We start from the raw sequence: 27,241 nt of genomic DNA, 5'->3' as shown, positions 1-27,241 counted from the left end.
GCAGTAACTCAGCAGACTCAGCATAGAGGTGCCTGTAAACTAATCCAGGATATAATGTTAGCTGAGCTTACCTCCAGGAAGTTCACAGTCACTCGGCTCCCTCTGCTCATCCGCTCACACCTCCCTCTTGCAGGCAGGTGCGGTCTCGGGGGTCAGGCACATCCCCTTCCCTCCCACTCAAGCAGCAGCCTGCAGGAGAGAGGCTGGAAAACTGCTGGGGAAGGTACAGGGGGTGGAGTGTGCAGTCCCGAGTGTGTGGGCAGTAATTACTAATGCTTAGAATAGCTGTGAGTTGTCCCAACCGTGGCTCTGAATTCTCGGGGCGCGCTCAGCCTCAGAGGGGGAGCAATTGCCCTGTTGCCCCCCCTGGATCTGCCCCTGTGATGAGTACAAATTTGGCCAGGGGAATCTGTCCTTGCAGGACAGGTCAGAGAAGCCTTGTTACAAATAAGAAAGGGTATGGCCAATAAGGGTGAGCTTCATGTTCAGGTCAAAATTGTTTGCAGTTTGTTGAATGGTAAAACTTAATAGTCAGTAGGGATGAGCGAATGGTTCGGTCCAATTTTCAAATGTAAGTTCAAATGAATGCCCAAACTTTAGCCCATTCAGCCTCATGTTTAGTGTGAGCCAAAAACCATATACTATATAGAAGTATGTCTGCTGTATCTACAGGTGATACTCGAAAAATTAGAATATCGTGCAAAAGTTCATTTATTTCACTAATGCAACTTAAAAGGTAAAACTAATAGATGAGATACACTCATTACATGCAAAGCAAGATAGTTCAAGTCGTGATTTGTTATAATTGTGATGATTATGGCTTACAGCTCATGAAAACCTCAAATCCACAATCTCAGAAAGTTAGAATATTACATGGAATCAATAAAAAAAGGATTGTACATAGAAAAATATCGGACCTCTGAAAAGTATAAGCATGCATATGTACTCAGTACTTGGTTTGGGCCCCTTTTGCAGCAATTACTGCCTCAATGCGGCGTGGCATGGAAGCTATCAGCCTGTGGCACTGCTGAGTTGTGGAAGACCAGGATGCTTCAATAGAGGCCTTCAGCTCTTCTGCATTGTTCAGTCTCATGTCTCTCATCTTTCTCTTGGCAATGCCTCTTGGGCAGGTGCCAAGTCCTGCTGGAAAATGAAGTCAGCATCCCCATAGAGCTCGTCTGCGGAAGGAAGCATGAAGTACTCCAAAATCTCCTGGTAGATGGCTGCGTTGACCCTGGACTTAATGAAGCACAGTGGACCAACATAAGCAGATGACATGACTCATTACATGCAAAGCAAGATAGTTTGAGCCCTGATTTGTCATAATTGTGATGATTATGGCTTACAGCTCATGAAAACCCCAAATCCACAATCTCAGAAAATTAGAATATTGTGAAAAGGTTCAATATTCTAGGCTCAAAGTGTCCCACTCTAATCAGATAATTAAGCCATAACACCTGCAAAGGGTTCCTGAGCCTTTAAATGGTCTCTCAGTCTGGTTCAGTAAGAAACACAATCATGGGAAAGACTGCGGACCTGACAGTTGTGCAGAAAACCATCAATGACACCCTCCATAAGGAGGGAAAGCCTCAAAAGGTAATTGCAGAAGAAGTTGGATATTTCCAAAGTGCTGTATCAAAGCACATTAATAGAAGGTTATGTGGAAGGGAAAGGTGTGGAAGAAAAAGGTGCACAAGCAGCAGGGATGACCGTAGCATGGAGAGGATTGTCAGGAAAAGGCCATTCGAAAGTGTTGGGGACTTTCACAAGGAGTGGACTGAGGCTGGAGTCAGTGCATCAAGAGCCACCACACACAGACGGATCCTGGACATGGGCTTCGTATTCCTCTTGTCTAGCCACTCCTGAACAACAAACAGCGTCAGAAGCGTCTTATCTGGGCTAAAGAAAAACAGACCTGGTCTGTTGCTCAGTGGTCCAAAGTCCTCTTTTCCGATGAGAGCAAATTTTGCATCTCATTTGGAAACCAAGGACCCGGAGTATGGAGGAAGAATGGAGAGGCACACACTGCAAGATAGGAAGGAAAAGAAAATCCTAGACGGCCGCACACCATTGAAGGCATCTTTATTGATATCTTATGTGCCAGATGAAATCCAATACAGTCACTTCATGTTACAGAAAACAAGAAAACCTGCTGACGCGTTTCACACTGTAAGAAGGTGCTTAATCATAGCTCCGTCCAGGTTTTTTTTCCCTTCCTAGTTTGTTGCAGACTCTGTACCTGTAAGTTCCTAAAAGGGCGTGTGCATTAGAGGACTGGGGCTTAGAGCAGCAATCCTTCTCTACACACTGCAAGATGCTTGATGTCCAGTGTGAAGTTTCCACAGTCTGTGTTGATTTGGGAGCCATGTCATCTGCTGATGTTGGTCCACTGTGCTTCATTAAGTCCAGGGTCAACGCATCCGTCTACCAGGAGATTTTGGAGCACTTCATGCTTCCTTCCACAGACGAGCTCTATGGGGATGCTGACTTCATTTTCCAACAAGACTTGGCACCTGCCCACACTGCCAAAAGCACCAAAACCTGGTTCAATGACTGTGGGATTACTGTGCTTGATTGGCCAGCAAACTCGCCTGACCTGAACCCCATAGAGAATCTATGGGGCATTGCCAAGAGAAAGATGAGAGACATGAGACCGAACAATGCAGAAGAGCTGAAGGCCGCTATTGAAGCATCCTGGTCTTCCATAACACCTCAGCAATGCCACAGGCTGATAGCTTCCATGCCACGCCACATTGAGGCAGTAATTGCTGCAAAAGGGGCCCAAACCAAGTACTGAGTACATATGCATGCTTCTACTTTTCAGAGGTCCCATATTGTTCTATGTACAATCCTTGTTTTATTGATTGCGTGTAATATTCTAATTTTCTGAGATTGTGGATTTGGGGTTTTCATGAAGCTGTAAGCCATAATCATCACAATTATGACAAATCACGACATGAACTATCTTGCTTTGCATTTAATGAGTCTATCTCATATATTAGTTTCACCTTTTAAGTTGCATTAGTGAAATAAATGAACTACACGATATTCTAATTTTTCGAGTATCACCTGTATATATTACAGCTTCCCACTATCTCTGGTTCCTAAGGCAGCCGTTGGTGTTAGCACACACAGTGTCCCTAGGAACAAGTGATGTTGTGGGAGAATCCCTAATCCTTTTAAGTAAAGGGGCAGAGATAGCAATAATATCATTGCCCATATTTGGGCAAAGACATTGCCAAATGAGACTGTGGCCATATGTGGTCAATAATGTCACCACTCTCCTGCTTTTTTCCTTTATATAGCCAATGACAACTTGGGCAGTTGTCCTTTGGCTAGTGTCACCGTTGGAATTGCTTGCATGCACCTGGTCCTCATGTTTTTTTTTCAAGTTGTGGTTATTATGATTGACAATGGATACAACGAGGTACTTTTTGTGGGGGGGTTTACATTTTTTAATAAGGACCTGTCAAATGTTTGGGTGTCTTTATTTCTAGGTTACAATTTCTATTTGTTTATGAATGAGGTACTCTATACCCCATATCCATTCACATTGTGGTTATGGTGTGTGGGGGCCACCTTATTATTAAAAGAAGCTTCCAGATTTTGATAAGCCCCCGCACCTGCAGACTCCCTACAACCATTGGGCAAGGGATGTAGGGAAGAGGCCCTTGTCCTCATGAATAAGGGGACAAAGTATATAGCCAGGGGGGTCCCACCCTGGCAAGGCACCCACCATGTTAAAGGTGTCAGCACTTTCTGTACATTGCCAAGATGAGCCCCTTCACATGCAGGATCAGGCCCCCCCTGGGCATGTTTTTTAAAATGGTTGTAAACCTCAGACATGAAATATGAACAAAGCATAACATTCCATAGTGTTGTACTTGTCTCAGTCCAGAGCACTAAGTGTCATTTCTGTCTGCTGCCTCCTTCCTCTGCTATCAACATGAGTCACTGCTGACAAATTTTCCTGACACCAAGAGAAAGAAGGTTAAAGGAGAGGGACCTCCAGCAGATTGACAGCCTCAGCTCTGTTCCTGTGAGCTGTGTGAAGGGGAGTGTGTTCCTTCTCTCCAATCTCCTCACTGAGTTACAGCTCAGAGCCCTGCAGCCACTGGGGAGCCACAGTTTGGCCTCTTGCCCCCCCCCCCCACCGTGGCATTAAAAAGGCCCTGGGGGCAATTGTCACCCAGCTGCCCTGCCCAGCCCCCCTCTGATAACCATGTATCCCCCAGTTGCTTTCTTTACAAACAGAAGTCATCAAGGAAGGAAATGTAATTAATGATACATTTTTTTTGTTAATTACATGTTTGCTGGAGTACATCCTACAGATGTGCTGCTTCATGTGCAAATTTAGGGTATATCCCCAAACATGTTATTTAAAACAATTGTGTATTTTTTAAAATGTTGTCCTTTAAACCTTAATCAAGGACACTAAATGGTCTTGTCTTTCCATTTTTTTTTTCCCCCCATGGCCAATATAGAGAGATGATTAGTGAGAGTCTGGGATTTCTGTTACTTTCTAACCTGCTGTATAAAATTTTCCATGAAGATTTACCTTCTCTTCTCAAGATAAACATTCTGCTGGCATGTTTGGACATGATGAAGTCATGAAGAACGGACGCCGCCTGTAAGATTTTGAAGAAGATGGAGAACCAATTATTACAAACTTTTTTCATTGTGTTCTGCCGTTGTGCACCCAATCCTGGCATTACGTGAAATCTCTACTCATATGAAGCAACCCTAGATTCTAATCGCATACATAGATAGATACTGTATGACATGTTTGTTATTTTTAAACAAATCTTTTTTTTTCCTTTTTAATATCATTTTAAGGATGGCTTGGTTAAAAGAAAAGTATGTTTTTTTTTTTTACCCCCATCATACTTACCTAGGTGAATGCAGCATCGGTCCGAGCTGTGGAGGGGGCGGTGGAGCGGCCATCTCAGGCTCTCGGCGTCTTCGTGTTGTACTGCGGCAACATCGCTCGGCTGCGCGAATTGCCATCGTGTTACGTCGGTAACATAGACAGCCACTAGGGGGCGCGTGCACGCTCCCCCTGCTCGCCCATGGAGCCGATGCGAGTGCCCGGCGGTCAGGATCACCTTCTGGCCCCCCACGATCGTTCAGGGCACATGGAGAACTGGGATCTGTGTGTGTAAACACACAGTTTCCGGTTCTCTGAGGGGAGAAGTGACAGATCATCTGTTCATACAGAGTACCCTCTGACTCAAGGTCGTAGATGAAGTTTTTGGTGCTCTTGTCTCTGCTACACCGTCTTGGGTTGTCTGAGTGACTTTTTCCATCGGTAAGGTCATCATCTTCATTATTTGCGCCATTTGGGATTTCAGGGCGACTATTTCCGGGTTTTGCATCATAGGCTTCACAGACCTGACTTCTACTAAAGACGTAGAAACTGCTTGCTTGTTGTCAAACAGGGCCTCTTCTTCTCTCACTATTTTAATGAGATCCGGGTACCTCAGGGACATAACACCCACTGATATCCTCTGCCGAAGCCAGACTGGGTCAGAGCATAGGGCTCCCTTCAGGATTTGTTGTATTCTGGCCTGGTCTATGGCAGAGTGTGTCATTCCTTTTTTGTGCACAATCTGGTAAAGCATCCTATCCAACCGTCTGATATATTCTGATAGGCGTTCACCTTGGCGTTGCAGGGTGTGTTCAAATTGATAGATCAGGTCAGCTGCCTTCTCTGGCCATCCAAACTCCTCCTGTGACATAGTCAGGTAGTCCTGACTATCTTCAAGTAATATTTTTGGTTAATCTGTTGTAAAATGTATGATTCAATTCATATGTCCAAGCTTCAATAAAAAAAAAAACAATTGAAAGAAGGACCTATTAACGGTACAGGTTGTGTTGCTGAATTTTAAGTTCCTAATAGCCTCAGCTGCGGCTCCCCGCAAACTCTCACTGATACGTTGTTTTTTCTGGGCCTCTGGCAGGTCCCACTCATCTAGGGCCTGCATGGCCTGTTCTAACCATGCTTCAAACTCCTCCTCTCCATTTGGCAGCGGCTGTTTTCCAGAGAAAATCCTCAGCTTCCAATATCCAACGTCTACACATATTGGATTGCTCCTCTAGCATTTTTGACACGAAGTCCCCCATGGCTGTAAAGAACTCTGGTCCAATCATAGCCAGGGATGACTGGGAGGGAGCTGTCCCTGCTTGAATGGGGCTGATAGGACCCTCATCTGAAACCTTCGGATGTGTTATGTACAGCTTTGTTTTGTTGCCTAGTTGTACAATTTTGCTCTTGAAGCTTTCAGGCACCCCTTTTCTCCACTCTAACAATGCATGAATCCAAATCCTCCTCGTACAACAGTATCTCTAGTTCACATTGTTTTTAGTTCATTTATTTAGTATTGATTATTTTTTTTACCATATACTTGAGTGATTTTCACCAATTTAGGTGTTTATGCACATTGAGTATCACTGTCACATTTTTTTCATATTAAAAGTGTTTTGATTTCACATTAATTAAAGCAGCTGCACATCAATAAAGAAGTGAAATCAGTTGGTACAGAGTGTGGACAAGTGTGGCGCTAAAAGGAAAAATACTCTATATGTACGTCATTGGGCAAAGCCAACCTGAATGTCCATCTGGAAGGCAATTATGCGCAATAAAGTATATTAATGAAACACAAGACTATTCGTGTATAAGCTGTTAGCTGGTACTAACAGAAATAGGTAACTATGAAATGGTGATATGGATTAGGAATAAAAGTGACGAAAAAAAGAGAAAGGGGTGAAGTATACCCTACAATAACCTGGACCCTATAACAACTGACTACAGTTCCCCGAAATGGAAAGGAGCAGTTACATGTATGGGGAGATCCGTGGACCAATAGTAGTGTCAAATTACTGAAACAACAAACCAAAAGGTGCTAAAAACCTTAATAGGTGATAATACCAAAAGGTGGGTAAAGGAAAATGGAATTACGATGATAGTATTGTTACCGTAACTAAAATATACAGTACATCAACACATAAACTACTGATGTAGCTAAAAGTCCAAGATGGGTGTATAGGCATGTTTTATTATGTATGCCTGTATGCGCCTGCTTGCTTTAAATATAAGAGAGATAACAGCTTGGAGGGAGAGCAGTATACAGGCATCATTCATGAGTAAACCGGTTAAATTACCATACACATTAACCATTCATCTTGAGGATAGTTAATTGCAGACTGATTACTGGCATTATTTGCTAACATAGCCAGTGTATTTACTGTGGGTCTCCCAGCAATTGTATGTGGTTTTCTTTAATAGAGTTAGATATGAGATCACTTAGAGTAGATATGTGAGATCGTTTTACTTATTTTAATGTGGGCTATAAGAGTGCTGTGTTGTCTTAGTTTTCCCCTCCGAGACTCCGTCCTGGATATAGTTAGGTTTTATATTTGGTTCCCCTTATGATTAGCATGATTAATAGAGCTACAGTGATAGAACGTCTTATGTTAAAGGTTATGCTATGCATAGAGGAGCGGAGCCTAATACATAAGAGTCTGCGGTCTCAGGGAAAATGGCCGCCGTTAGTGTATTTAAACTGCAGAGCGCCCGTCCAATCATATCCCCCTGATGAAGACACGTGATTCCCTGTGTCGAAGACGCGTAGGGGAGGGGCCAGGACGGAGCGATCAGCACAGAGCTGGGCTGGGGATCTCTGACACCCCACAGCACGCCAATTAGCGCTACTCTGCCTGATATTGTTTGGTGCACATTAAGCACCTGTATAATGTGAGTACCCCAGTGTGGGGATTGGATTTCATATGTTTTTAATAAAGTGTCTGGCGATATTATACTATATAGTCCCTTCTTTTTTATGGGTTTGATGCCTGTGGAGCCTAAAGAACCTGGTTGGAGATCATCTGTTGTCCTAATACTGAGCCCAGAGGTGGCTCCATAGCGTGTACTGACGCAGCTAAACCCTGTGTCACACGCTCTAAGGTGAGCGCAACTACTTTGGGGGTCACCGAGGCACATCACGGCATGATCTGAGCACTGGGGTTCAGCGATTGGATTTTTCTGTGTAACTTTTATGCACTGTAGTTTACCTTTGGAACTCTTTCACTGCACATTGCTGTGGGATACTATCTCGGAGGATTTTCTCACGGATAAGGACATTATTATTTCAAGCATCGTATATCACTTATATATGTTTTTGATATCACCTATCACTTGTATGATTGATTGCAGTTGATAAGTATAAGATACTATATTCATAGCGCATGTTTTGTTCACTTAGATTTTATTGAATACTATTAATCAATGTGGGTGTAATATATATATGGGTATATGTAGAGTATTATTTGCAGACTGCACTTTGGATTTAATACGCATGGCATTTGATGCATTTCTTTGGCACATTGTTTTTTGCTAGGTTGTTTTCAATGTAATTGATTAATTATGTGAGCAATATATTTTTTATGCATATAGAGCTCACTTATCATTAAGCACATTGCACTTTGGATGCAGCATTTAGTAGCACAATTTTTATGCATATAGAGTTCATTTATTATTAAGCACATTGCATTTTGGATGTTGCATTTAGTAGCACATTTTTTTCTGGATATACGGAATTATTTTTGGATCTGAATCGCATGCACATAGCACCTTTGCATATGATACCGATAGGGCGAACGCATTTATTGATACATACCTAAGCACAGCGCATTTTTCTTTGTTTGGAAAAATATAAAATAATGCATTTGGGTGGCAAAAATATGAATGCAATCTATAGACTGGGGGGAGAACCTCTGGGGGAATCTAGGATGGAAAAGGACCTGGGGGTCCTAGTAGATGATAGGCTCAGCAATGGCAGGCAATGCCAAGCTGCTGCTAATAAAGCAAACAGAATATTGGCATTAAAGGGGGGATCAACTCCAGAGATAAAACTATAATTCTCCCGCTCTACAAGACTCTGGTCCGGCCGCACCTGGAGTATGCTGTCCAGTTCTGGGCACCAGTCCTCAGGAAGGATGTACTGGAAATGGAGCGAGTACAAAGAAGGGCAACAAAGCTAATAAAGGGTCTGGAGGATCTTAGTTATGAGGAAAGGTTGCGAGCACCGAACTTATTCTCTCTGGAGAAGAGACGCTTGAGAGGGGATATGATTTCAATTTACAAATACTGTACTGGTGACCCCACAATAGGGATAAAACTTTTTCGCAGAAGAGAGTTTAATAAGACTCGGGGCCACTCATTACAATTAGAAGAAAAGAGGTTTAACCTTAAACTACGTAGAGGGTTCTTTACTGTAAGAGCGGCAAGGATGTGGAATTCCCTTCCACAGGCGGTGGTCTCAGCGGGGAGCATCGATAGCTTCATGAAACTATTAGATAATCACCTGAATGACCACAACATACAGGGATATGTAATGTAATACTGACACATAATCACACACATAGGTTGGACTTGATGGACGTGTGTCTTTTTTCAACCTCACCTACTATGTAACTATGTAACTATGTAACATATTGCTACCACAGTAAACATTATTTAAAAGGCTGTATATGTGGACATTCCTTAATTTCTGGAGGAAATAATCTAATATGGTGTAGTTTCTCCTTATACAGGTGTTGCGTACCCTATTTCATTCCTGAGCATGAAGAAGATGGGAGGTGTGCCTGGCCAGCTTGGCGGGTGCTGACGGAAAATCAGCAACCTGCTTACAGGTGTATGGCCAGCTTAGGTCAAGATTTATATAGACCCCTTTCACACTGAGCCGTGCCGGGCATTAGCGGTAAAGCGCTGCTAGTTTAGCGGTGCTTTACCGTTGTTTTAGCGGCGCTTTTCAGCCACAAGCAGGGCGCTTTTAACCCCCATTAGTGGCCAAAGACAGGGTTAAATGAACATGAAAAGCGCTACTGCCGAATCGCTTTTCAGGCGCTTCGGCAGCGCTGCCTACTAATTACAATGGGCAGGGGTGGTGGACCACCCCAAAGACACTGCTTGCAGGACTTTTTTAACCCAAAAGCTATTTTTAACCCAACAGCGCCTGAAAAATGCCCCAGTGTGAAAAGGGTCTAAGGGAGAAAATAAACACCTTCCTTAAGTTAGCCTGCAGAATTGAAAAAGCTACAGACTAAATGTGTATTTTCTTGGATATTCCTAGTTGTGAACAGTGTCCTTTACATAATTACATAGTAGGTGAGGTTGAAAAAGACATAAGTCCATCAAGTCCAACCTATCATTTAAAATCATTGTAAGTCAGTGGGAGTCATAGAGTACACAAATGACAAACATGATGAAATAGAAATTTAGGGGGGCCACTCAAAACTCTTTGTATGACTATTGGAGGCATGATAACGTCATAAACATGGACATATTTTTCTTTAATGTAGGTTTAAATGTAAATGGTGAAGTTCATTTTAATGTAAAATGGAATTTAGGTTAGTGATACCACTACCTACCTCTACACCTTTTCTTGGTTCATTGTTGTATCTCTTCACTATCTGTGCCATGTCCCCCTGGAACTTCTGGTACCCATCCGGGTTGGAGTACAAGTCTTTTTCCAAAGCTTCCTCAAGGTCTCTAGAATGCTTTTGGATTAGCTGATTACAGTAATTGTGAGATGCCTTTTCATTCATCTTAGAAAATTCTTCCTTTTTCTCTTGTACATTGCACTGTTTGGGAGAAAAATGATGAGAGATGAGGATGGCGGGTCATATGAGTTTCAAAATACGGTGAGCAGAGGCCCTGGAGAAAAAAAAGTGGCTATTATCTTTTTATCATTTTATCATTTTCATGCCAGCCATTTAACAAATACATATTTTCAGAAAAAATACACTAAAAAAGTTTAGTGCACAAATCACAATATAATCCGTTTTTGGTAAAATATGTAATATGGGATTGTGTTAAGTAAATAGACACCAAACATGTCAAGACTTAAAATGGCATAAGCCTTTAAAATTGTGAAAAAACAATGGTGCTCAAAATGTTTTTTTATATGTGATGCTTTAAAAACCTTTACAAGTTATCAGTTTAGGGTTAATTGTGAATGATGGCCCTAGAATTATTGCTCTCAATTTGACATTTGTGGTGATACCTCACATGTGCGCTACAATTACTGTTTACTAGGGATGAGCCGAACACCCCCCTGTTCGGTTCGCACCAGAACATGCGAACAGGAAAAAAATTCGTTCGAACACACGAACACCGTTAAAGTCTATGGGACACGAACATGGATAATCAAAAGTGCTAATTTTAAAGGCTAATATGCAAGTTATTGTCAATAAAAGTGTTTGGGGACCTGGGTCCTGCCCCAGGGGACATGGATCAATGCAAAAAAAAGTTTTAAAAACGGCCGTTTTTTCAGGAGCAGTGATTTTAATAATGCTTAAAGTCAAACAATAAAAGTGTAATATCCCTTTAAATTTCATACCTGGGGGGTGTCTATAGTATGCCTGTAAAGGGGCGCATGTTTCCCGTGTTTAGAACAGTCTGACAGCAAAATGACATTTTGAAGGAAAAAACACATTTAAAACTACCCGCGGCTATTGCATTGCCGACAATACACATAGAAGTTCATTGATAAAAACGGCATGGGAATTCCCCACAGGGCAACCCCGAACCAAAATTAAAAAAAAAAAATGATGTGGGAGTCCCCCTAAATTCCATACAAGGCCCTTCAGGTCTGGTATGGATATTAAGGGGAACCCCAGCCAAAATTTAAAAAAAAAATTGACGTGGGGTTCCCCCTAAATTCCATACCAGACCCTTCAGGTCTGGTATGGATTTTAAGGGGAACCCCGCGCCAAAAAAAAAAAAAAAAACGGCGTGGGGTCCCCCTAAAAATCCATACCAGACCCTTATCCGAGCACGCAACCTGGCAGGCCGCAGGAAAAGAGGGGGGGACGAGAGTGCGGCCCCCCCCTCCTGAACCGTACCAGGCCACATGCCCTCAACATTGGGAGGGTGCTTTGGGGTAGCCCCCCAAAACACCTTGTCCCCATGTTGATGAGGACAAGGGCCTCATCCTCAAGACCGTGGCCGGTGGTTGTGGGGGTCTGCGGGTGGGGGGCTTATCGGAATCTGGAAGCCCCCTTTAACAAGGGGACCCCCAGATCCCGCCCCCCCCCCCTGTGTGAAATGGTAAGGGGGTACTTACCCCTACCATTTCACTAAAAAACTGTCAAAAATGTTAAAAATGACAAGAGACAGTTTTTGACAATTCCTTTATTTAAATGCTTCTTCTTTCTTCCTTCATCTTCTTCTTCTTCTGGTTCTTCTGGCTCTTCTGGTTCTTCCTCCGGCGTTCTCGTCCAGCATCTTCTCCGCGGCGTCTTCTATCTTCTTCTCCTCGGGCCGCTCCGCACCCATGGCATGAGGGGAGGCTCCCGCTCTTCTCTTCATCTTCTTTTCTTCTTCATCTTCTTCTTCATCTTCTTCTTCTTCTTCTCTTCTTCATGTCTTCTCCGGGCCGCTCCGCAGCCATGCTGTGGCATGGAGGGAGGCTCCCGCTGTGTGACGGCGTCTCTTCGTCTGACGGTTCTTAAATAACGGGGGGCGGGGCCATCCGGTGACCCCGCCCCCCTCTGACGCACGGTGACTTGACGGGACTTCCCTGTGACGTCACGGGGAATGCCACAGAGAAGTCCCGTCATGTCACCGTGCGTCAGAGGGGGGCGGGGTCACCGGGTGGCCCCGCCCCCCGTTATTTAAGAACCGTCAGACGAAGAGATGCCGTCACACAGCGGGAGCCTCCCTCCATGCCACAGCATGGCTGCGGAGCGGCCCGGAGAAGACATGAAGAAGAGAAGAAGAAAAAGAAGATGAAGAAGAAGATGAAGAAGAGAAAAAGATGAAGAGAAGAGAGGGAGCCTCCCCTCATGCCATGGGTGCGGAGCGGCCCGAGGAGAAGAAGATAGAAGACGCCGCGGAGAAGATGCTGGACGAGAACGCCGGAGGAAGAACCAGAAGAGCCAGAAGAACCAGAAGAAGAAGAAGATGAAGGAAGAAAGAAGAAGCATTTAAATAAAGGAATTGTCAAAAGCTGTCTCTTGTCATTTTTAACATTTTTGACAGTTTTTTAGTGAAATGGTAGGGGTAAGTACCCCCTTACCATTTCACACAGGGGGGGCCGGGATCTGGGGGTCCCCTTGTTAAAGGGGGCTTCCAGATTCCGATAAGCCCCCCGCCCGCAGACCCCCACAACCACCGGCCACGGTTGTGAGGATGAGGCCCTTGTCCTCATCAACATGGGGACAAGGTGTTTTGGGGGGCTACCCCAAAGCACCCTCCCAATGTTGAGGGCATGTGGCCTGGTACGGTTCAGGAGGGGGGGGGCGCACTCTCGTCCCCCCCTCTTTTCCTGCGGCCTGCCAGGTTGCGTGCTCGGATAAGGGTCTGGTATGGATTTTTAGGGGGACCCCACGCCGTTTTTTTTTTTTTTTTTGGCGCGGGGTTCCCCTTAAAATCCATACCAGACCTGAAGGGTCTGGTATGGAATTTAGGGGGAACCCCACGTCAATTTTTTTTTTAAATTTTGGCTGGGGTTCCCCTTAATATCCATACCAGACCTGAAGGGCCTTGTATGGAATTTAGGGGGACCCCCACATCATTTTTTTTTTTTTATTTTGGTTCGGGGTTCCCCTGTGGGGAATTCCCATGCCGTTTTTATCAATGAACTTCTATGTGTATTGTCGGCAATGCAATAGCCGCGGGTAGTTTTAAATGAGTTTTTTCCTTCCAAATGTCATTTTGCTGTCAGACTATTCTAAACACAGGAAACATGCGCCCCTTTACAGGCATACTATAGACACCCCCCAGGTACGAAATTTAAAGGGATATTACACTTTTATTGTTTGACTTTAAGCATTAATAAAATCACTGCTCCTGAAAAAACGTCCGTTTTTAAAACTTTTTTTTGCATTGATCCATGTCCCCTGGGGCAGGACCCAGGTCCCCAAACACTTTTTATGACAATAACTTGCATATAAGCCTTTAAAATTAGCACTTTTGATTTCTCCCATAGACTTTTAAAGGGTGTTCCGCGGCATTCGAATTTGCCGCGAACACCCCAAATTGTTCGCTGTTCGGCGAACTTGCGAACAGCCAATGTTCGAGTAGAACATGAGTTCGACTCGAACTCGAAGCTCATCCCTACTGTTTACATATATAGTACATGCCTTTTTTGCTTTTAACTTGTTAAAAAACATTTTTATTTTTTAAAATGTAATTTTTTTACACTATTTTCCCATTAGACTTTACTGCTATCACAGAGGGTGTTAGCAAGCCCCTATGTGTCAGGAACTAGGGATGAGCCGGGCACTAAGGCACCCCCCAGTTCGGTTCGCAGCAGAACATGCGAACAGGCAAAAAATTTGTTCAAACACACGAACATCGTTAAAGTCTATGGGACACGAACATGAAAAATCAAAAGTGCTCATTGTAAAGGCTTATATGCAAGTTATTGTCATAAAAAGTGTTTGGGGACCCGGGTCCTGCCCCAGGGGACATGGATCAATGCAAAAAAAGTTTTAAAAACAACCGTTTTTTGGGGAGCAGTGATTTTAATAATGCTTAAAGTGAAACAATAAAAGTGAAATATTCCTTTAAATATCTGGCCTGGGGGTTGTCCTTAGTATGCCTGTAAAGTAGTGCATCTTTCCCATGTTTATAACAGTGCCAAAGCAAAATGACATTTCTAAAGGAAAAAAATGTTATTTAAACCTGCTCACGGCTGTAATGTATTGTCCGATCCCAGCAATATAGATAAAAATACCAAAAATACCAAAAAAAAAATGGCGTGGATGTCACCTCCAAAATCCATACCAGGCCCTTCAGGTCTGGTATGGATATTAAGGGGAATGCCACACTCAAATAAAAGAAAATGGCGTGGGCATCCCGCAGGCACTATATACTCTGAACAGCAGTATATATACTATACGGCCTGCCCTATATACTTTGCAGAAAATTGAGCCTTACGTGTTTGTGGTACCAGAACACTGTAAGTCCTCAGTTACTTTTGTTGAGCGCAGGAACGGGCCCTGCTGTGAAATATTATATTATAAATTGTAATTAAATGCCCCTGTTAGACAGGGCCAGAAAAATTGGGCCTTGTGTGGTGTTGGTGGTGCCACAACTCTATAAGCCTTCACAGTTACTCTTGTTGAGCGCAGGAACGGGCCCTGTGTTGAAAAATTATATCAAAAATTGTAATTACATGCCCCTGTTAAACAGGGGCAGAAAAATTGGGCCTTGGGTGGTGGTGGCACAACACTGTAACCCCTCACAGATACTCTTGTTGGGTGCAGTAACGGGCCCTGCTGTGAAATATTATATTAAAAATTGTAATTAAATGCCCCTGTTAAACAGGGGCAGAAAAACTGGGCCTTGGGCGGTGGTGCCGTAGCACTGTAAGCCCTCACAGTTACTCTTGTTGAGCGCAGGAACGTGCCCTGCGTTGGAAAATTATATCAAAAATTTTAATTACACGCCCCTGTTAAACAGCGGCAGAAAAATTGGGCCTTGGGTGGTGGTGGTGCCACAACACAGTAAGCCCTCACAGATACTCTTGTTGGGCACAGGACTCAAGTCAAGCTTAATTGTCATTCTACTACGCGTAAGGACATACGGTAGAATGAAATGTCGTATCTCACAGGGCCACGGTGCTACATACAAATTAAGCATAACAATAAATATTCAAGGAATAAAAACACAGCGAAGAACTGAAAAAAAAAAAATTATTATAAACCTATACACATCTATGTAACTGTACATATACTGAATATTTCCAAAAGTCAAGTGTTTATAAACGTGTCTAGTGCATATTCAAGAGTAGGGATGAGCCGAACACCCCCCAGTTCGGTCCGCACCAGAACCTGCGAACGGACTGAAAATTTGCACGAACGTTAGAACCCCATTGACGTCTATGAGACTCGAACGTTCGAAATCAAAAGTGCTCATTTTAAAGGCTAATTTGCATGTTATTGTCCTAAAAAGGGTTTGGGGACCCGGGTCTTACCCCAGGGGACATGTATCAATGCAAAAAAAACTTTTAAAAACGCCCGTTTTTTCGGGAGCAGTGATTTTAATGATGCTTAACCACTTAAGGACCGCCTCACGCCGATGTACATCGGCAAGGTGGCACGGGCAGGCAGAATCACGTACATACACGTGATCTGCTTCCCGCAGGCGGGGGGTCCGAGCGGACCCCCCCCCGTGCCCGAGGCGGTCCTCTTTTGTCCAGCGGCGATCAGAGGTGAGAGGGAGACTATCCATTCGTGCCCCCCCCCTCACGATTGCCGCCGGCCAATCAGATCATTCCTCTGCTGCTGTATGCTAAACAGCAACAAAGGAAATGATGTCATCTCTCCTCAGCTTGGTATTTTCCATTCGCCCAGAAGAGAAGACTGGAATGTGAGTGCACAACACTCACACACAGTAGAACATGCCAGGCACACAAAACACCCCCCTTTACCCCCCGATCCCCCCCCCCGATCACCCCCCAATCACCCCCCCCCCCCCCGTCACACTGACACCAAGCAGTTTTTTTTTTTTTTTTTTCTGATTACTGCATGGTGTCAGTTTGTGTCAGTTAGTGTGGTAGGGCAGTTAGTGGTAGCCCCCTTTAGGTCTAGGGTACCCCCCTAATAAAGTTTTAACCCCTTGATCACCTAGTTAGGGAGGTAAATATATAGGTTCGCCGTCAGCATTTTATAGCGACAGGGACCCCCATATACTACCTAATAAATGTTTTAACCCCTTGATGGCCCCCTAGTTAACCCTTTCACCAGTGATCACTGTGTAACCGTTACGGGTGACGCTGGTTAGTTTGTTTATTTTTTGTAGTGTCAGGGCACCCGCCGTTTATTACCGAATAAAGGTTTAGCCCCCTGATCGCCCGGCGGTGATATGCGTCGCCCCAAACAGCGTCAGATTAGCGCCAGTACTGCGCTAAACACCCACGCACGCAGCATACGCCTCCCTTAGTGGTATAGTATCTGAACGCATCTATATCTGATCCGATCAGATATATACTAGCGTCCCCAGCAGTTTAGGGTTCCCAAAAATGCAGTGTTAGCGGGATCAGCCCAGATACCTGCTAGCACCTGCGTTTTGCCCCTCCGCCTGGCCCAGCCCAGCCCACCCAAGTGCAGTATCGATCGATCACTGACACTTACAAAACACTAAACGCATAACTGCAGCATTCGCAGAGTCAGGCCTGATCCCTGCAATCGCTAACAGTTTTTTGGTAGCATTTTGGTGAACTGGCAAGCACCAGCGGCCTAGTACACCCCGGTCGTAGTCAAACCAGCACTGCAGTAACACTTGGTGAAGTGGCGAGTCCCATAAGTGCAGTTCAAGCTGGTGAGGTGGCAAGCACAAGTAGTGTCCCGCTGCCACCAAGAAGAAGACAAACAGGCCCGTCGTGCCCATAATGCCCTTCCTGCTGCACTCGCCAATCCTAATTGGGAACCCACCACTTCTGCAGCGCCCGTACTTCCCCCGTTCACATCTCCAACCAAATGCAGTCGGCTCCATGAGAGGCAATTTCTTTATGTCCTCCCGAGTACTCTTACCCATCGAACCCCCTCAAAAAAGATGTTGTGTCTGCAGCAAACGCAGATATAGGCGTGACACCCGCTATTATTGCCCCTCCTGTCCTGACAATCCTGGTCTTTGCATTGGTGAATGTTTTGAATGCTACCATACACTAGTTGAGTATTAGCATAGGGTACAGCATTCCACAGACTAGGCACACTTTCACAGGGTCTCCCAAGATGCCATCGCATTTTGAGAGATCCGAACCTGGAACCGGTTACAGTTATAAAAGTTAGTTACAAAAAAAAGTGTAAAAAAAAAAATACATATAAAATAAAAAAAAATAGTTGTTGTTTTATTGTTCTCTCTCTCTCTATTCTCTCTCTCTATCGTTCTGCTCTTTTTTACTGTATTCTATTCTGCAATGTTTTATTGTTATTATGTTTTATCATGTTTGCTTCTCAGGTATGCAATTTTTTATACTTTACCGTTTACTGTGTTTTATTGTTAACCATTTTTTTGTCTTCAGGTACGCCATTCACGACTTTGAGTGGTTATACCAGAATGATGCCTGCAGGTTTAGGTATCATCTTGGTATCATTCTTTTCAGCCAGCGGTCGGCTTTCATGTGAAAGCAATCCTAGCGGCTAATTAGCCTCTAGACTGCTTTTGCAAGCAGTGGGAGGGAATGCCCCCCCACCGTCTTCCGTGTTTTTCTCTGGCTCTCCTGTCTCAACAGGGAACCTGAGAATGCAGCCGGTGATTCAGCCAGCTGACCATAGAGCTGATCAGAGACCAGAGTGGCTCCAAACATCTCTATGGCCTAAGAAACCGGAAGCTACAAGCATTTCATAAGTTAGATTTCGCCAAATGTAAACATTGGGAAATTGGGAAAGCATTTTATCACACCGATCTTGGTGTGGTCAGTGGTATAGTGAGTATTTCGCAGACCTCACTTTTTGTCACAAAGTTTTGAAAATTGAAAAAAGAAAAAAATATGTTTTTTCAAAAACAAATGAGAGCTGCAAAATACTCACCACACCTCTCAGCAAATAGCTTGGGGTGTCTACTTTCCAAAATGGGGTCATTTGGGGGGGGGGTTTGTGCCACCTGGGCATTCCATGGCCTCCGAAACTGTGATAGGCAGTGAAGAGTGAAATCAAAAATGTACACCCTTAGAAATCCTGAAGGCGGTGATTGGTTTTCGGGGCCCCGTACGCGGCTAGGCTCCCAAAAAGTCCCACACATGTGGTATCCCCATACTCAGGAGAAGCAGCTAAATGTATTTTTGGGTGCACTTCCACATATGCCCATGGCCTGTGTGAGCAATATATCATTTAGTGACAACTTTGTGCAAAAAAAAAAAAAAAAAATTGTCACTTTCCCACAACTTGTGTCAAAATATAAAATATTTCATGGACTTAACATGCCTCTCAGCAAATAGCTTGGGGTGTCTACTTTCCAAAATGGGGTCATTTGGGGGGGGGGTTTGTGCCATCTGGGCATTTTATGGCCTTCAAAACTGTGATAGGTAGTGAGGAGTGAAATTAAAAATTTACGCCCTTAGAAATCCTGAAGGCGGTGATTGGTTTTCGGGGCCCCGTACGCGAGTAGGCTCCCAAAAAGTTACACACATGTGGTATCCCCGTACTTAGGAGAAGCAGCTGAATGTATTTTGGGGTGCAATTCCACATAGGCCCATGGCCTGTGTAAGCAATATATCATTTAGTGACAAGTTTTTGTAAATATTTTTTTTTTTTTGTCATTATTCAATCACTTGGGACAAAAAAAAAATATATTCAATGTGTTCAACATGCCTCTCAGAAATTTCCTTGGGGTGTCTACTTTCCAAAATGGGGTCATTTGGGGGGGTTTTGTACTGCCCTGCCATTTTAGCACCTCAAGAAATGACATAGGCAGTCATAAACTAAAAGCTGTGTAAATTCCAGAAAATGTACCCTAGTTTGTAGACGCTATAACTTTTGCGCAAACCAATAAATATACGCTTATTGACATTTTTTTACCAAAGACATGTGGCCGAATACATTTTAGCCTAAATGTATGACTCAATTTGAGTTTTTAATAACAAACAGTAGAAAATATCATTTTTTTTCAAAATTTTCGGTCTTTTTCCGTTTATAGCGCAAAAATAAAAACAGCAGAGGTGATCAAATACCATCAAAAGAAAGCTCTATTTGTGGGAAGAAAAGGACGCAAATTTTGTTTGGGTACAGCATTGCATGACAATGCAATTAGCAGTTAAAGCGACGCAGTGCCAAATTGGAAAAAGTCCTCTGGTCCTTAGGCAGCCAAATGGTCCGGGGCTGAAGTGGTTAAAGTAACAAAAAAGTGAAATATTCCTTTAAATATCGTACCTGGGGGGTGTCTATAGTATGCCTGTAAAGTGGCGCGTGTTTCCCGTGCTTAGAACAGTCCTGCACAAAATGTCATTTTTAAATGAAAAAAAGTCATTTAAAACTGCTTGCGGCTTTAATGTAATGTCGGGTCCTGGCAATATGGCTGAAAATCAGTGAGACAAACGGCATGGGTACCCCCCAGTCCATTACCAGGCCCTTTGGGTCTTGTATGGATACTAGGGGAACCCAAATTAAAAAAAGGAAAGGTGTGGGGCCACCAGGCCCTATATACTCTGAACAGCAGTATACAGGCGGTGCAAACAAGACAGGGACTGTAGGTTTGTTGTTAAGTAGAATTTGTTTGTAATTTTGAACTTGTACATTTTTAACGTGTTTAGCTCCAGCCAAAAAATCTATTTTAAGCTTTTTGGAAAACATAGGGAAGGGTTATCACCCCTGTGACATTTGTTTTGCTGTCTGTGCTCCTCTTCAGAAGATTTCACCTCACTTTTTGTCCCAATGACAAATGTTTTTTGAAAATTTGGGTTTTTTTGTGGAACAAGGATTGGAAAGCATCAGTGGAAAGGAGAAATGTTTTTTCCATATTAACTCTTACAGGAGAAAATTTCCCTTCCTAGGGGTAGATTTCATATCACTTCCTTTCTTGTCTCCTTCCATTTGCAAGTAGGAGTCGTTTGTAAGTTGGATGTTTGAAAGTAGGGGCCTGCCCTATATACTCAGCAGAAATTTGGGCCTTAGGTGTTGTTGTGGCCACAACACTGTAAGCCCTCACAGGGCCCTGCTGTGAAATATTAGATCAAGAATTGTAATTACATGCCCCTGTTGAACAGGGGCAGAAAAATTGGGCCTTTGGTGGTGGTGGTGGTGATGCTGGTCCCACAACACTGTAAGTCCTCACTCGCTCTTGGTGGGCGCAGAAATGGGCCCTGCTGTGATATATTAGATCGAGAATTGTAATTACATGCCCCTGTTGAACAGGGGCAGACAAATTGGGCATTGGGTGGTGGTGGCATAACACTGTAAACCCTCACAGACACTCTAGTTGGAACGCAGGAACGAGCCCTGCTGCAAAGTATTGCATCAAAAATTGTAATTACACTCCCCTGTTAAACAGGGGCTGAAAAATTAGGCCTTAGGCACTGGTGCTGGTGCCACAACACTGCAACCCCTCACAGATACTCTAGTTAGAACGCAGGAACGAGCCCTGCTGCAAAGTATTGCATCAAAAATTGTAATTACACACCCCTGTTAAACAGGGGCTGAAAAATTGGGCCTTAGGCACTGGTGGCGGCGCCCAGAACCAAAAATGTTCTTACAAGCTATCAGCGTGATCATTGAGGAGGAAGAGGATCATTACTCAGGATAGTCACTCAGCATCAGCATAGGCAGTCTTTGAAGGGATCTGAGATTTCAAAAAAAATTATTTGGTTACATCAGCATCAGGTGCTTGGTAGCTGGTGGTGATCTAAGACTGATTCATTTTTATGAAGGTCAGTCGATCGACCGAGTCGGTGGACAGACGCACCCTGTGATTGGTTACAAAGCCTCCAGCAGCACTGAATGTGCATCCTGAAAGAACGCTGGATGCAGGACAGGCCAGTAGCTCAATTGCATACTGTGCAAGCTCTGGCCAGTGATCCATCCTCAAGACCCAGTAACCCAGAGGATTTTCGGTGGGAAAGGTGTCCAAGTCAGATCTTGCCACTAGGTATTCCTGCACCATGTAAAACAGAAGCTGGCGATGGTTGCTGGAACCGATCATACCTTGGGGCTGCGGACTAAAAAATTGTCTGAACGCATCGGTCAGACGGCCACCTTCTCCACCGCTCCTGCTTTGACTGACCGAAGCCTCAGCAACACGTTGTCCAGAAACAGGTGCTTGTAACCTCCCAGTCTCTGGGAACGCATTGCACAGACCTTTCTGCAAGGCCTCTTGAAGATGTTTCATCCTCTGCTCCCTCTGCGACGGCAAGATAAGGTCCACAACCTTTCCCTTGTAACGTGGATCAAGGAGGGTTGCCAGCCAGTATTGGTCCTTCTCCTTGATACCACGAATACGAGGATCCTTACGCAGGCTTTGCAGGATCAGGGAGGCCATGCAGCGTAGGTTTGCTGAGGCATTCGGTCCGGAGTCCTCTGGGTCACTAAGGACGACATGGTCTGCAGCCACCTCCTCCCAGCCACGTACAAGTCCATGTGTTTCTTGGGACTGATCACTTAAAGACTGCTGCTGATGCTGAGTGCCAGGCTCCACCTCCATACTGACACAATCCTCCTCCTCCTCTTCCTGTGTGATCGGCGGGTACGCAGGAACACTGTCAGGATAAAGGGGCCCTTGAGAGCTAAGAAAGTCCTCCTCTTCCTGCCTCTGTTCTGCCTCAAGTGCCCTGTCCATTATTCCACGCAGCGTGTGCTCCAACAGGTGGACAAGGGGGACAGTGTCACTGATGCATGCACTGTCACTGCTCACCATCCTCATGGCCTCCTCAAATGGTGACAGGACAGTGCATGTATCCCTGATCATGACCCACTGGCGTGGGGAAAAAAAACAAGCTCCCCTGACCCTGTCCTGGTGCCATAGACGCACAGGTACTCATTGATGGCCCTCTGCTGCGTGTGCAGCTGCTGCAGCATGGCCAACGTTGAGTTCCACCTGGCGAGCATGTCACAGATTAGGCGGTTCTTGGGCAGGTTAAACTCCTTTTGGAGGTCCGCCAGCCAGGAACTGGCATTATATGACTGGCGGAAATGCACACAGACTTTCCTGGCCTGCCTCAGGACATCCTGTAAGCCGGGTACCTGCCCAAGAACCGCTGCACCACCAAGTTAAGGACGTGAGCCAAACAGGGCATGTGGGTCATTTGTCCCTGTCGGAGGGCAGAGAGGAGGTTGGTGCCATTGTTGCAAACCACAATTCCTGCCTTAAGTTGGCGTGGCGTCAACCACCTCTGAACCTGCCCCTGCAGAGCTGACAGAACCTCTGCCCCAGTGTGGCTCCTGTCCTCCAAGCACACCAGCTCAAGCACCGCATGGCATCTTTTGGCCTGCGTACTTGCGTAGCCCCTTGAACGCCTACGGAGCAACGCTGGTTACGAGGACAAAGCACAGGAAGAGGCCATGGAGGAAGAAGAAGAGGAGGGGGTGGAGGAGAGAGGTGTGTCACAATCATTAGTTGTAGCATTTTGGAGGCGTGGTGGCGGAACAACCTCCAACACTACTGCACCTTGTCCTGCATCCTTCCCAGCTGCCAGCAGAGTCACCCAATGCGCTGTGAAACTTAGGAAACGTCCCTGTCCATGCCTGCTGTCCATGAGTCAGCGGTAATATGAACTTTACTGCTGACCGCCCTGTCCAGCGAGGCATGGACATTGCCTTCCACATGCCGGTAGAGAGCCGGAATCGCCTTCCGTGAGAAAAAATGGCGTTTGGGTACCTGCCACTGAGGAACCGCACATTCCACAAACTCACGGAAGGGGGCAGAGTCTACCAACTGAAAAGGCAGCAGTTGAAGTGCTAGCAATTTTGCAAAGCTAGCATTCAACCGCTGGGCATGTGGATGGCTGGGAGCGAACTTCTTTCGGCGGTGCAGCAATTGGGGCAGGGAAATTTGCCTGGTACAATCTGACGTCGGGCTACAGAAAGCAGATTGCCCACAAGTACTTGGCTGTGACACACCTAATTCTACACCTTCATTCCTCTCAGTGCAGGTCTCAGAGAGGACTGAAGGTATAGTGGGGTTGGAGATCTCAGCTGATGAGGAGCAAGGAGAGGTCCTCTTTGTTCTTTGGTGTGGGTGTTTTAGATATGCTTGCCAACGAACTGCATGGCAGGTCAACATATGTCTGGTCAAGCATGTGGTGCCCAAGCGGAAGATGTTTTGGCCACGCGAGATACGCTTGAGACATATGTTGCAAATAGCAGCGGTGCGATCTGATGCACTTGTCTTAAGAAAGGCCCACACCAAAGAACTTTTTGAATAACGCACAGAGACTGCAGCGCCCTGCACATGCGGAGCTTTGGGGTGTGATGCAGTCAGTGTGCTGCCCTTAGGCTGGCCCCTGGAGGGCATCCTGCCTCGTTGGTGATGTGCCTCCTCCTCCTCCTCCTCTCTCCTATCAGGCACCCACGTTGAGTTAGTGACCTCATCATCCCCTTCCTCCTCATCACTGGAGCAAACCTGTCAGTATGCTGCAGCAGGGGGAGCATGACTGCCAGATTGCCTTCTTGGGCACCCTCTCTGTCCGTGCCCACGTTACTGCCTTCATCTAGCTCAGTATCATCATCAGAGCCTTCCAAACGCTGGGAATCCTCCTGGAGCATGTACCCAACACTGTGGTCAAACAGTTCGAGGGACTGCTCAGGAGGACATGGTGGGGCTAGGGAAGGAGTCACTGATGCCAAGCGTGTCCCACGGCCACGTGCTGATGAAGATGCACCGTCTCCACGACCAGCACTGTTGCCTCTAGACACAGAGCCTGCTTGCCCTCTTTTATTGGCTTGTGACTGTCTGACTCTCCTTGTTGGCCTTCCAGACATTCTAATGGCCTGTAGCTGCACTGCACTAAGCTGGGATATATACAGTATATATATATATATATATATATATACTGATACTGCAGCTAGCAAAATCAACTACCTGCCTGTAGTATGAGAACACCACCAACCTTCTACAGGTAGCTTTAGGTGAACACTGCAGAGCTTGCAAAAAATAACTTGTAGCTTATTTAGCTGCCTGCAGTAGTGATAGGATCAGGAAAACACCACCAACCTTCTACAGGTAGCTTTAGGTGAACACTGTGCAGAGCTCGCAAAAAGCTAACTTGTAGCTTATTTAGCTGCCTGCGGTAGTGATAGGATCAGGAAAACACCACCAACCTTCTACAGGTAGCTTTAGGTGAACACTGCAGAGCTCGCAATAAATGAACTTGTAGCTTATTTAGCTGCCTGCGGTAGTGATAGGATCAGGAAAACACCACCAACCTTCTACAGGTAGCTTTAGGTGAACACTGTGCAGAGCTCGCAAAAAACTAACTTGTAGCTTATTTAGCTGCCTGCGGTAGTGATAGGATCAGGAAAACACCACCAACCTTCTACAGGTAGCTTTAGGTGAACACTCTACAGAGCTCGCAAAAAACTAACTTGTAGCTTATTTAGCTGCCTGCGGTAGTGATAGGATCAGGAAAACACCACAACCTTCTACAGGTAGCTTTAGGTGAACACTGTGCAGAGCTTGCAAAAAGCTAACTTGTAGCTTATTTAGCTGCCTGCGGTAGTGATAGGATCAGGAAAACCCCACCATCCTTCTACAGGTAGCTTTAGCTGAACACTCTGCAGAGCTCGCAAAAAAATAACTTGTAGTTTTAGCTGAACACTGTGAGGAGGACGCACTACACTAACTTGTAGCTTTAGGTGAACACTGTGCAGAGGTCGCACTACACTAACTTGTAGTTTTAGCTGAACACTGTGAGGAGGACACACTACACTAACTTGTAGCTTTAGGTGAACACTGTGCAGAGCTTGCAAAAAAATAATTTGTAGTTTTAGCTGAACACTGTGAGCAGGACGCACTACACTAACTTGTAGCTTTAGCTGAACACTGTGCAGAGGTCGCACTACACTAACTTGTAGTTTTAGCTGAACATTGTGAGTAGGACGCACTACACTAACTTGTAGCTTTAGCTGAACACTGTGCAGAGGTCGCACTACACTAACTTGTAGTTTTAGTTGAACACTGTGAGGAGGACGTACTACACTAACTTGTAGCTTTAGCTGAACACTGTGCAGAGGTCGCACTACACTAACTTGTAGTTTTAGTTGAACACTGTGAGGAGGACGTACTACACTAACTTGTAGCTTTAGCTGAACACTGTGCAGAGGTCGCACTACACTAACATGTAGTTTTAGCTGAACACTGTGAGGAGGACGCACTACACTAACTTTTGCTTTAGCTGAACACTGTGCAGAGGTCGCACTACACTTACTTGTAGTTTTAGCTGAACACTGTGAGGAGGATGCACTGCACTAACTTGTAGCTTTAGCTGAACACTGTGCAGAGGTCGCACTACACTAACTTGTAGTTTTAGCTGAACACTGAGGAGGACGCACTAAACTAACTTGTAGCTTTAGCTGAACACTGTGAGGAGGACACACTACCCTAACTTGTAGCTTTAGCTGAACACTGTGCAGAGGTCTCACTACACTAACTTGTAGCTTCAACTGAACACTGTGAGGAGGACGCACTACACTAACTGTAAATAGTCTAGCTGCCTGACTGTGGTACTAATAGGATCAAAAGAACACCAGCAATTTTCTTCAGGTAGCTGTAAATACTGTAACAAGACAAGCCTGCCTGTCAGTAGGAAGATAACAGGAACGGATCTAGCTAAACTGAATACAGTGTATATACAGGCATGTACTGGCCATTGGGACTACAGGGAGTTTCCCGGTGGGCCGATGGCTCAGTGGGCCGATTTCAGTGACAGTGGACCGCTGCCTCCCTCCGGTCCTCTGTCCCCCCCCCCCGCAGTGCTCACCTCCTCTCCCTGGCTAGTTATGCAGTGCGCCTGAATACAGACATGATGCTCAGGAGTCAACACTGAGAAGCTCATCATATGATCTGGAAGGAGGGCGGCCTCACTTTCCTGCCTAATCTTGTCCCATTGGGGGGGGGGCGCCAAACTGATTCTTTGCCCCAGGTGAAATAATGTCTAGCATTCCCCACTGGTACTGCCTATAAGAGAAATAATGTAGAACGGCTAATGGCTAGTGGGGGGGGGCTTGGGTGGCAAGCCGGCATGGGAGAGACCTGTCAAAGTGGGCCAGTCTGGATGAAGTCCAGGGCCAAATTTTTGTCCCAGTCCAGCCCTGTGTATATATATATATATATATATATATATATATACACACAACATCTGGGATGCATATATAAATACACAATACACTGTAAGTGCAGCTAGCTCACTGACTGTCCTGCCTAAGCTAGCTAACTCAAATGAAATGACACTGTCTCTCTCTCTCTCTCTCTGTAAGCACGCCGGAACAGACTACACAGGGCCGCCGTGCAGGCGGCCTTATATAGTGTGGGGCGTGTACTAAATCTCCTGAGCCATAATTGGCCAAAGCCACCCTGGCTTTGGCCAATTACAGCTCTCTCTACCGACGGCGCTGTGATTGGCCAAGCATGTGGGTCATAGTGCTTGCGTGGCCAATCATCAGCCAGCAATGCACTGCGATGCCGCAGTGAATTATGGGCCGTGACGCGCCACACAAATTTGGCACGAACGGCCCATATGATAATTCAGCCAATGGGTTCAGCAACATGGGTTCGACTCGAACACGAAGCTCATCCCTATTCAAGAGT

The 27,241-nt window shown here is 45.2% G+C and overlaps 1 protein-coding gene across 9 annotated transcripts in view; it reads right to left on the bottom strand.

Annotated features, from left to right (window-relative positions):
• The window catches only part of LOC141148189 (guanylate-binding protein 1-like), a 229,852-nt gene that overhangs the window by 113,240 nt on the left and 89,371 nt on the right, over positions 1–27,241 (bottom strand). For all 9 annotated transcript variants that reach the window (XR_012245180.1, XR_012245181.1, XM_073635388.1 and 6 more), the window contains 2 exons: positions 10,429–10,641; positions 4,559–4,628 (listed from right to left, as the gene is read on the bottom strand). Coding sequence is in view for 7 of the 9 variants with exons in the window: in XM_073635388.1 (XP_073491489.1) it covers positions 4,559–4,628; positions 10,429–10,641 (283 nt within the window). In the remaining 2 variants the exon portion in view is untranslated. The remainder of the gene's footprint in view (positions 1–4,558; positions 4,629–10,428; positions 10,642–27,241) is intronic.

This window comes from Aquarana catesbeiana, linkage group LG06, assembly GCF_042186555.1.
Source record: "Aquarana catesbeiana isolate 2022-GZ linkage group LG06, ASM4218655v1, whole genome shotgun sequence".
Lineage (NCBI taxonomy): Eukaryota > Metazoa > Chordata > Amphibia > Anura > Ranidae > Aquarana > Aquarana catesbeiana.
The sequence above is the reverse complement of the archived record's forward strand: the minus strand, read 5'-3'. Positions and strand labels throughout refer to the sequence as shown.